This window comes from Physella acuta, unplaced genomic scaffold (assembly GCF_028476545.2).
Source record: "Physella acuta isolate Inbredline_101_S28 unplaced genomic scaffold, ASM2847654v3 ptg001232l, whole genome shotgun sequence".
In the NCBI taxonomy this organism is placed as follows: Eukaryota; Metazoa; Mollusca; class Gastropoda; family Physidae; genus Physella; species Physella acuta.
In genome coordinates, this window is record NW_026732748.1 from 1 (window position 1) to 13,094 (window position 13,094).

A 13,094-nucleotide genomic window follows, 5' to 3' on the forward strand; every position below is an offset into this window, starting at 1 on the left:
TCACACCAGGTGTAGACAACACATCAGTACTTGAGACAATCTCGAATTAACCTAATTATTAAACCTAATTATTACCTTAAACTTAATAATCATACCACCCCACAAAACATCGAAACAGAATAAATCTATTAGAAATAAACGTATTATATTAAAATTTAGTTTTAAAAAAACAGGCTTAAATGTATTTAAATAGCTATCCGAACACAAAAGAAAAACTTTAAAATAAAGTCTATGCAGTAAGATAAACACAATTTATTTCACATGCATAACACGGCAATCAAATCCAAAAATTAGAAAACACGATTGTGTAATAGCTACTGTAATTCATTCATCTACACACACAAAAAATACACATGTGTTTACTAAAACGTCGTAAGTCAAAAAACCCCTGCACATCTACACGCTTCTCTTTGAATCATCCATCCGTGCTACACAATACGTTGTTTTTATTAGGATAGCTACGGTTCAGCAAATCTTTTTAGCGCAGGATAAAAATGACGATTGATGTCAAAAGAGAACGAGTTAAAAATAGATAAAACCCGGTGGCGTATCAAGGGTTTTGATGTCTCGCTACAATGGACACGACATTATGTCTCTAGCTTAAACGATTTCTCATTGAACATAAATTGTGTTTACAAATCACTTGTGTAGTTTTCTACCATTTGTTTTAATAAAAGTACGGAACACCATTTGTGTTGTATTTGATGTAAATAAAGAAAAGGAGACTGCAATCGGTGTCAATGGGACATATGGAATATAATAGGCTGGCATGCAGTGTTTCTTCCAGGCTCAGACCCCCACCCCCCACCCCGAAGAACGTCTACCTCCCCCCCCCCCGAACGAAATGTAAATGTGTATAGACAATATAGTCCGCCCCCCTCCCCCCAGAAAATATCAAGTCCCCCCCCCCCCCGGAGAAAAAGTTTGGAAGAAACACTGTTGACATGCTATACTTTATTGTGTAAAAGGAAATCCCCTTAATTGTGGAGTTGAATGGGATTTTCTCAAACACAATTAAGTATTACGTCTCAACATCTTATGCGCTATAATATAGGCATTCCAGTCCGATTTCAGCCTGCTTTTCTTTCTGGTTTTGCTTCCAAAGCTTTTGCCAATCCAAGAACAAACTACAAGGCATCAGTTGTTTGATTTTGTAAGTTGTCTCTCCTAGATGGGTTGCTGTCCCCCTATTGAGCCTTATCTTCCCGGAACACCAGAGAACGAATAAGAAGACGCAAGTATGACTAGCCGAAATTGTAATAATTTCGACATAGGTAAAACTTATAATTTATACATTTTAATTCAGTACGGAAGAACTTTTGTGTTGAGCTTATTGTAAATACTACAATCGGTGTACGGCATTTCAAGTGTGTACATGCTAATGTAAGTATAACAGACAGTCTGAATACTGTCTATAGCAGATCATGTATACGGAGTTGGTGCTATGTATGACAATAGGCTTGGAACCATTTGGAATCAGCTTTCCATGCCTAACGATGAAAATTTTGATGTAATTATAACAGTGTTTGGTGTAGGCAATAATGAAAGCCTTACTACATTTGGCCAGAAGACCTATACGTCTTAACCACATCATCGCGTGTTTTATACTGCTAAAACTAAGATATCCTAAACTTTTTTTAAACTGCTACAAACTGAGTTAAACTAAAATGGTTTTAGACTGCTACGAACGTGATCTCCAAGAATATTTACCGAAATTAAATGAATGTTCACACAAGTGAATATTTACACAAGTAATGCACACGAAAATATCTAAACATTGTAACAAGGCAAAGTGATCTGTTTGTAACGGTAAAGGCAATCCGCATAGATCACATGCTGTGCAGAAATAGTTTCTGATTTCCAGATTTCGTCATTTTGATCAAGGGGCGTAGCTCGGGTATGACTTGCGACACTAAGTCTAGTTACTAGTCTCCCTTCTATTCATAGCACTTTACTACGGATAAAATACACAAATAATGGTTGTTGTTTTTTTTTAAATTACCAAGTCTGCAATATAATTTGTATTATTAAAATATGTTCTATATTTAACACCGTGTAAGTCGTGTTATTATTAATGTTATATTTTTGCCCAACCTTTAGAATACATCAAAAACATGCTTCTATTGAACATTTCAGTCATAATTATACAGCTCAATGATTAAAGCCATTAAAACGATAGTTCTTTCTCTCTTTTTACCCTCCCCCCCCCCCCTCAGCCTCGTCTGTTTGTATCTAGAATTTAACATAAACATAGGCGTAGCTAGCGTTTGGCAGTTGTTTTTTTTAGTAGAAGGACGAGACTAGACTTCCCCCCCCCCCACACACACACACACTCACAAGATCCGCTATAACTATACAAATACAATAAAAAAATATTTAAAACACACTAGTTTTTATAAATATATTAAAGAGCACACACAAAAGATTTGTAAATATTTTTACAGGCATACATTTTTACAAATGTTTTTATTACCTAACACCCCCCCCCCCCAAGACACCCTCCCTAGATCCGCCTTTGAGCATAGCGGGTACGTGCTGGCGAATCAAAACCGACCAATGAAAAATGTTGGACTAATGATGGTAACACCTTTAGTGTGTACCGCTCGCGCCTTTTTAAATGATTTTTTTCCCGTTCAGTAATTAACCAACAAGGTAATTCAGGTATCATTTATTGGTCTGACTTTATGACATCCCAGAAAAATGCGCAATCGGAAAAATGCGCAACGGAAAAATGCGCTTACAGAAAAAATGCGCAAACACAAAATAATTATACTAATACATTTTAAATTTGTGATATTTCATGAAAATATGCTTGTTTATGCTACAATATACGTGTAGTCATCTTTATGTCTATAAATGTCCGATTTAAGAAAACTCAAATGCCATTGTGTACTTTTTTTGTGCGCAGTTTTCCGTTGCGCATCTTTCCGGTCACCCCAATAACTGCACGCAAATTTGGGCGTCTGCGCCCTTCATCTATTGGGAGAGGTAGGGGTTGTAGTGAATCCATACTTGATATCTATTGTGTTGCTCTACCCAATATTAGAGTCATACCGTTTAAAAAAAAAGTATGTCGGCTGGCGAATATTGATAATTAATTTTGTTTTTGTATAAGCAGACACGAGGTCGAGGTACGGTGTGGTCGTTTGGTAGAGCATACAATTTATAACCCAAATTCTCGAGCTCGATGTCACTGAGTCCACCCAGCTCTATTTGGTACCGGGCTCCAGTCTGGGAAACTAAAACCGGCTTGCGTGTATTGTTAGCCATTAATGGCCACATTGTCCCTTCTAGAGCCGAGATGAAATCTTTATAGACCATAGTGACTGTAAGGCTAAGCCAACTTTCTTGCTATTTTTAAACACGGCTTTAGGTGCGGTTTTTCGATTATATTTACCCAGCCTTGTTCAACCCTTTCAAATGTGGAGAATATTTTAACAAGTGCCAACACTAACTCTTTAAAATAAAAGATGGTAAAAATATATGGGACTTAGGACAAATCTGTATGGCTAAATTTAACTTTCAAACCGTAACTGTTATTTTGATTATTACACGGTGTTTACAATAATCGATGCAATATGTCAGCAATTGATTTTAAGTTTTAATTAATTGTGATTAGGACTCTAAAACTTTAAATGATTAAATATCGGACTAATTGTTTTTGCAGTGAGTTTTTGTTTGGATTGTTCAAACATTGAACTGAGTCGTGTCGTTAACCTGTACTTAGTCATGTGACTCAAGATGGCGCCTTCTTCTTCTTCTTCGTTTTTAATTCTAGTGTTGGGAGGATTCTCTCCAAAACGAGTATTACGTGTCAGCTTGTTATGCGCCATTTTTTTTTTTTGGATTTGCTTCCATAGTCTTAGTCCGATCAAAAACAAATAACAAGACAGCAATTTTTCTCTCCTAGATGGGTTGTTGTCCTCAGCTAACGAGCCTCATCTGCCCGGGGGGGGGGGGTCGAACTCGGTTTAGCAACCATGAGCTTTACAGACACCCAAAATGGCGCATGATTAAAGATGTTTGCGCACAGTAAGAATGTATTCCATAATCCTGTGTGAGACAGTAATGTAAGATAAAGCTGATTGATGGTTTTCACTTGCGACTAAACACAGCAGTATTGGGTTACAAAACTAAAAGAAAAACGAATTAACACGGTCTTATTTTATCTTCGTGTACTGTGTAGTTAGGTGACCCATACATTTGGCTCTTCTAGAACGATCATAGCCGGCCCAATATAGTGAGCAATAACCAGACATAGCCGGCTCAAGCTATTGAGCAGTAGCCAGGCATAATGGGACATGGTTGAAAATCCAGGCTTTTGAATCGCAGCATCTAGTTTGGGCATTAGGGGGCTCTTCGGTCAGGATCCGAACTTGTAACTTTCGAGGTAGCAGTCGCGCGGTCTACCGTTAGACCACGCATCCCACTACAACAACGTCCCACTCCCACGCCGTCCCACTACAACAACGTCCCACTACAACAACGTCCCACTACAACAACGTCCCACTCCCACGCCGTCCCACTACAACAACGTCCCACTACAACAACGTCCCACTACAACAACGTCCCACTACAACAACGTCCCACTACAACAACTTCCCACTACAACGTCCCACTACAACAACGTCCCACTACAACAACGTCCCACTACAACAACGTCCCACTACAACAACGTCCCACTACAACAACGTCCCACTACAACAACGTCCCACTCCCACGCATCCCACTACAACAACGTCCCACTCCCACGCATCCCACTACAACAACGTCCCACTACAACAACGTCCCACTACAACAACGTCCCACTACAACAACGTCCCACTACAACAACGTCCCACTCCCACGCATCCCACTACAACAACGTCCCACTACAACAACGTCCCACTACAACAACGTCCCACTACAACAACGTCCCACTACAACAACGTCCCCACTCCCACGCATCCCACTACAACAACGTCCCACTACAACAACGTCCCACTACAACAACGTCCCACTACAACAACGTCCCACTACAACAACGTCCCACTCCCAAGCCGTCCCACTACAACCTCACCCCACCACAAAGCCGTCCCGCTACCACGCCAACACATGCACTATTCAGCTTGTTGCAGGTAGAAACCACTCCTTTGAATAAAAATCTTTTTTTTATTTTATTATTTAATTTGTTTTTACTTTTTTTTTAAATTTTAACTATCGTGTTTGTTGTTTTGTCTATGATGTGGCTAGTAAAACCGGTCTGTTGCCTTAAAACCCACTGTCACAACTGCTCTCGACTTAAAACAGGTTTGTATCCGTTTGTTGATGTTATTTTGGTACAAACATGACATTCTCTAGGATGAACATGCCACCCCATTCATCCGGAAAGTTTTTTTATAAGAGAAAATGAAAAATATTTTATAACAAGCTCTGTCTATACATATATATATATATATATATATATATATATATATATATATATATATATATATATATATATATCCATACACACACACACACACACACACATATATATATATATATATATATATATATATATATATATATATATATATATATATATATATATATATATATATATTTGTATCATATTGGCCTATAAAATGGACCGTATGTGTATAGATCCTTTATGAACAGATCTTAAATGTATAGACCCTCTAAATAGACTATGTGTATATACATATATTTATATCGTAAGATAACATAAGATTTAAGACGAGTGCTCTATTTCTAAAAGAAAGACCAAAGTCACGTGATATTTGTTAGTATTGTATAACTCAATGTAAACTTAAACTCAATGTAAACGCAATGTAAACTCAATGTAAACTTAATGTAAACTTAATGTAAACTCAAAGTAAACTCAATGTAAACTCAATGTAAACTCAATGTAAAATCAATGTAAAATCAATGTAAACTCAAAGTAAACTCAATGTAATCTTAATGTAAACTCAATGTAAAATCAATGTAAACTCAATATAAACTCAATGTAAACTCAAACTCAATATAAACTCAACGTAAAATCAACGTACTCAATGTAAACGCAATGTACTCACCAACCAGTAGATTAGGGCGCCGATACTGACGACACCGCCAACGGCCACCAAAGATGGCGCCATTGTGTAACTGTTCAATAATCCCTGAGTCAAGTGACGAGTGTGTTAATCCAATACACGTTTAGATTTCAGGTCTGTTTTCTAGGGTTTTTTTGTTATATACTTTCATCAACAACTTGTGTGATTTTCTGGTTTCTATCTTTGTAAATTGTGTAAGAATCGTTGCATTGTTCTGCTGTCGTTATTACTGCAAAGCGAATGATAAAACGTTAAAGAAGAAATCGTTTATATTGTATACATCGTTTAAATGTTTAAATATAGGTTTATTTTGTCCTTCACAAATATATAATAAACATTTTAGTTTAATTAAACTGTAATATTAAAAAATTTAAAGTAAACTATACTCTTAGAGTAACTATACGATGTAGGCTACCAAGAAATAGTGACTGGTCGCCTATGCTTTCGCGTGGAATAGTATTTTTAGCAGTTATGTAATTAATAATTACGTCTTACCCTAACCTTAGCCAGTATTTGACACCTAACGATAACTACCTGGTACGTCATAACGGAAAACAACCGAGTATTTTGGCATTACTGTGGTTTTACTGTGGCATTACTGTGGTTTTACTGTGGCATTATTTTGGTTTTACTGTGGCATTACTGTGGTTTTACTGTGGCATTACTGTGGTTTTATTGTGGCATTACTGTGGTTTTACTGTGGCATTACTGTGGTTTTACTGTGGCATTACTGTGGCATTACTGTGGTTTTACTGTGGCATTACTGTGGCATTACTGTGGTTTTACTGTGGTTTTACTGTGGCATTACTGTGGTTTTACTGTGGCATTATTTTGGTTTTACTGTGGCATTATTGTGGTTTTACTGTGGCATTACTGTGGTTTTATTGTGGCATTACTGTGGTTTTACTGTGGCATTACTGTGGTTTTACTGTGGCATTACTGTGGCATTACTGTGGTTTTACTGTGGCATTACTGTGGCATTACTGTGGTTTTACTGTGGTTTTACTGTGGCATTACTGTGGTTTTACTGTGGCATTATTTTGGTTTTACTGTGGCATTACTGTGGTTTTATTGTGGCATTACTGTGGCATTACTGTGGCATTACTGTGGTTTTACTGTGGCATTACTGTGGCATTACTGTGGTTTTACTGTGGCATTACTGTGGCATTACTGTGGTTTTACTGTGGCATTACTGTGGCATTACTGTGGTTTTACTGTGGTTTTACTGTGGCATTACTGTGGTTTTACTGTGGCATTATTTTGGTTTTACTGTGGCATTACTGTGGTTTTACTGTGGCTTTACTGTGGTTTTACTGTGGTTTTACTTTGGTTTTGCTCTATAGTACTTACACCAATAGGACAGTACCTAACGAGGTATAATGCAGCTGTCGCTGTTAGAGTCAGAGCTAGTTTCCGGTACATGGATAGTGATAGGGCATGTTCACGATAAAGAATAGACTCTGGGGTGGGTTAGTAATCGTGCAATCGTTAGGGACAAGATTAAGGTTGCTAAGCGAAATGAGCAAATTCTTAGCCTCGAATACGACCTGCAAAACTATTAAATAGTTTTATAAAAAAAATTTTAAAAATATTAAATTTTGGGTTATGCCTAAAGTATTCAAATTTTTTTCTGCTTTTCGTTTATACCAGCGGTGTAGGTTGTGTTCCTTCACTAATTCACTCAAATTTCACATTATTGTTGTAAATGAGAATCTATGTGTATCTCTGTTATGATTGTCATAGACAAAACGTCCTTCATTAACTCTATGTATAGATAATGACGTCATGCAATTGTACCGACTGACCCCGTGTTCTGATTGTTTTATTATTAAATATCAAATTATAATCCGTGGGCAAATATTAATCAATGTATACATTTTTAAACAGTGATTTCCGCCCGAGTAATGAAGTTTTCTTTCTCAATCTGACATGGATGTCAATCTCTCAAGAAAAATCATGTAGTGAATAATGAAACGAAAAAATTCTTGTTCAAAATATTGGAACACGGCGTAACGAAACTAATTTATTTTTTCTAGTATCACTACATTAAATTTGAACATAACACCAGAGGCGTGGCGAGGGCGGGGCGGGAAGGGGGGGGGGGGTTGACCGCACCGGGTGACACCATTTAGGAGGGAAACACCAGGGCAAATAATTGCAAAATGTGCGGAAGAAAATGCTTTTTGCCAGTTCCATTAATGATTAATTAAAGTTAAATAGTCTTTTAAGTACAAATCGACAATTATTATCCTGGTTCGGGGCCCCCTTTTAAAATTTCCATGGGCCTCTCGGACACAGCCCCTAGTGCTTCATATCACGGTCCCGTCATTCATAAATTCATATAAAATAAATTAAGGTCCTACTAATAGGAACTGTTTTACCCGAGGAACTAAAAAGAAACACATCACTGGTCGGCATTCGTCACGTGGTTGAAGAACATAAATTTAAACGGGCAAACACTTCACTGTCCAAGTGTGGTGAGGTATGCAGTAAGCAGCCTAGTAGTTATCTCCTCTGTCGTCCTTTTCTACGCGTTTATTTCCCTTTGTGGGTGTTTACTCAACGCCCTCGATCCGTTCGTATGTTAAAGTTAATCAAACTTGAGCTAAGAATCCGGGGTTGCCCCCCCCCCCCCTTTTGCACATCCCCTAGTTACGCCACTGAATAAAATTATCGTAACACTACTATCTATGTGAAGCTTTTATAAATACACAAACAATTGGAGAAGGGGGGGGGGGTGATAAATTGACGAAAAAAATTTAAAACACTGTTAAATTTCTAAATAATTATTAGGTAGGCTTATAATGAATTCTTAAACGTAAAAAAAATACCTATAGAAAAATGGTAATCCAAAAAAAAATCACACCTGAATTATCTAAGAGGACGAGAAAGGTTGAAAATACAACAGCATCGATACAAAAATAATATCCAGTTTGCTATAACTAAATCCGCTCAAGATTTTATAAGCTGTTTGCTAATCTTAACTCAGTGCTTGCAGACGGCGTGGATATGACGTGTCGTACCGTCTGAACTCTAGACATTTGCGCGCGGGTTTTTTAAACGAGTAGGAAGCAAAAACTGGGCGTGAGTACTATGAGTAATAGAATTGTATGCACGTGAGAGTGTGGGTTAACTGGTTAGAAGTGTTGACATTACTCGTGAAATTCTTGGTTTTCATTACCGTCTTCTGCTTCGTCAGATTATAAAATCATTTTAAGATCGTGCACATATTATCATAACATAACACGAACACGGTGGTCTAGTTTCTTTTTTCCTTATATAGAATAATAATAATAATTGAATTTCTATTTTTTTTAACCATATTAAATGATATTATGCTATAAGAATCAGCACCATCATCATTTCACGTCTGTGAAATTTACACAGACGTGAAATTACATACTTGTGTATTGTAAAGATATGCTTTGTTTTGTTTTTTGTTATGTAATATGTTTACGATCCCTGCAGATGTATATATATATATATATATATATATATATATATATATATATATATATATATATATATATATATATATATATATATATATATATATATATATATATATATATATATATATATAATATGTTGATTTCTAGAAAAAATAAAAGTGCAAAGCCAGCAAACAAATACTATTTGCTATAACTATTTAAGCGTTGTTTATATAAAATCGATTTATATACATCGAGATGCCTAAAGCCACCCAGACTAGCGAGATTTAACATTGACATTTGAATTAATGAACCCGGACATAAGACAAGATGGTTACGTCCCTTTGGTGAAACGTACGTACAAACATTTCAAACAGATGAATAAAGCCTGTTGTATGTTACAACACTATATATATATATATATATATATATATATATATATATATATATATATATATATATATAGCTATATATATTTTTATTTATTTTTTTTATTTTTATACATACACACATACCATAAACATATATGTAAATATAAGCTTAAAATGTATATACCATATATATATATATATATATATATATATATATATATATATATATATAGGCTATATATATATATAGGCTATATATATATATATATATATATATATATATATATATATATATATATATATATATATATATATATATATATATATATATATTATATATATATTTATTTATTTATTTATTTATATATATATACATATATGTATGTGTGTATATATATAATAAATTTAAAGCAAATATCTACATATAAAACGAAAGAAAAAGTTACCATTTGATCAGCATCACATCCCAAAACACAGATGTACTCCGCGAATTGAATAGTTCACCTGTGCTCTAACAATGTTAACTGTCACACGCTAAAGCTGTACTTAACCAAACAAACCACTAAACAGGTAACGCAAAGTGACAGACGCTCTTCAGTCTAGCAATAGATTTTTTTTTTAATTCTTCTTATTTAATTATTTTTAATGCTGTGCATTTCACAGCTAGATAATTACTTTAAAATTTGACAATGATTCTCAAAATAAGTTGTTATTTTTCTTTTAATAAAATCGAGTTTTTTTCAATTGCTTATCGAACTTCATGTCGAACTTGACGGTCCTTGTGACAAGTATATAATAATTATATTTGCCCAATTTAAACTATTTGTATTCAGTTTTTTGTCGGCATCTATTTGGGGCAAAAGGGGGAAGGGCAAGGTTTGCGACCCGCCCCCCTCCCCCTTCCCAGTGGTGTAGCTAGGATCGTCTCAAGGGGAGGGGTTCCAATTTTTACCCGGGGACAAACTTTCGATTTGCACCCCCCCCCCTCAAACTTTCGATTTGCACCCCCCCTCATACTTTTTCTATATAACGAGGGGTCTATGGGGGGGGGTTATGACCCCCCCTAACCCCCCCTTCCTACGCCACTGCCCCTTCCCCCCTCCCCCAACTAACAAAATGGAAAAATAGAATTGATGTATAAAACAATATATACTTTCACCATCATTCGCCCCCCACCCCCGGGTCGGAGATGAATGTTTGAAAGAAACCCTGCTTGTGTTAATGTATATGCGTATATACTTTTCTGCAATGTAATGCAAGATCTTTTTTTCTTTATTTTTTCTTTATTTAACGTTGCAATTATTACACAGTTGAGCATTTTACTTTTCTCCTGTTAGTTCTAGAAATAGAAATCAGATATTGAATTTATTCTTTAAAAGACTTCATACTTTATCCAGGTTCTAGTCAGTAGAAAGCCCCTGAATCCAACCAGCTCTAATGGGTACCTAAACCAGGTTAAGAAAAGTAAAAGAGGCTGGGCATAGTTCTGACCACAATATCCCTTCATATGAATAAGAAAACACTGGGTGGGAGGGGGATAGCTGCAACTCGGTAATCTACCACCTACCCTCCCTCCCCCCCTCCCCCCCCCTCCCCCCCCCCCTCCCCCCCCCCCCCCCACCCCCACCCCCCATGGTCCGCCACTGTGTGAATGGTTGTGGGGGTTGGTCCTTGTGCAACTCATACAACCGTTTGCTATGTGTGGGTAGATCAGACAAGTAAATCCCTTATTTTACGCAATGCCAACCATATAAACAACAACTGAGCAACACATAAAAATGAGAATAATAAATTAACAATCAAATGAACACCACATAAAAATGCGAATAATAAATTAACAATCAAATGAAGACAGGACGTAATGAGAGCAGAATCGATTTGATTGTAATCTCCAAAACAGCTTGCTGAACTTCAAAACTAGGTCAAAGGGAAACAACTTTTTTTTAAACGAAATATTTTGTAAATGGCATGTTTTCCATATGTGAATATTATGATGTCACATTGTTTGGTGGGAGAGGGGTAGATTTGAGTAATGAGGTGTTACGTTGGGATGTAGGAGGGAGTCATAAATGAGGAGGGGCACTGCATCACCCCTCTCCGATCCCTTTTCAGACGATATAGAAATAGTACACATTTTTTTAGAGAAAATATATATTCAACAATTTTTAAAGTAGATAGTTATAAAGAAGTAAAACACCACCTCGTGGATAATTCCTCCCCTCCCCCTTCACCTACGTCGTTACCTCCCTGTCAATTACACCCCGCCCTAAAAAAACAGGCAGGACATTACACCCCCCCCCCCCCCACCCCCCCGGGTTCATTTAGAGTTAGACATGCGATCAGGGTTAAGATTAGGGTTAGGGATACGGTCAGCGTATGTTTATTCATGTTCGTAAATTTAAATTATTTTATATTGCATATATTACATTGTTGGGCGGAGTAATTACATGGAGGAGGAAGGGCTTCAATGACGGGGCGGGGGAGGTAAGTGACGGGTACGGGGTAAATGACGGAGGGGGGGGGCAACGTCATAAACCCTTTATTCTGTTAGTAAACATTTGCGCCAGAGAATAAATACAAATAGTTGCGGCTAAACTGTTGAGTCCGCCCCTGATCATCGGCGTACAACCACACCCCTATTGGGGTGTAATTGGGTGGTGGGGGGGGGGGGGGGTAGTGTAGGCGGGTTCGACATTTTTTTGTACAGCATTGACTTAACATCAGCTGTAGGTGCCAGTGATTAGCGTGTGTTTGATGACTATTTGCATTGGTAAACAGGGCGGCAATGTAAATTAGATCAGTGGGCGGTCGAGTTGGTGGGAGATGGAAATAGGAAGGTGGTGGTGTGTGCGTGTGAAGTGTGTGTGTGTGTGTGAAGTGTATGTGTGTGTGAAGTGCGTGTGTAGGTGTGTGTGTGGGGTGGGGGGTAGTGAATAGCTAATTTACATGAAATGGTTTGCGGTTGTTGATACACAGGTGTTAGCTGTGAGGAATGACATCTGGTCTTAATGAAACATCTGTGGCTTTTGAAGTTTTGTTTTTCATAGTTATGGTTGATGCAATACATGTGGGGGTTTTGATATTACGCCATGAATGATTATAGAAAATAATATAGGTAACACACACACATATATATATATATATATATATATATATATATATATATATATATATGTGTGTGTGTGTGTGGGTGTATATATATGTATAGGTTATAAATA

The 13,094-nt window shown here is 36.8% G+C and overlaps 1 protein-coding gene across 1 annotated transcript; it reads left to right on the forward strand.

The window, feature by feature from the left end:
• The first annotated feature begins 4,038 nt into the window (after positions 1–4,038).
• Positions 4,039–5,140, forward strand: LOC131957313 (proteoglycan 4-like). The gene is made up of 2 exons (XM_059322039.1): positions 4,039–4,065; positions 4,352–5,140. Exons 1-2 carry the CDS (start codon positions 4,039–4,041, stop codon positions 5,138–5,140), a joined length of 816 nt encoding a protein of 271 aa, XP_059178022.1.
• The last annotated feature ends 7,954 nt before the right edge of the window (positions 5,141–13,094 follow it).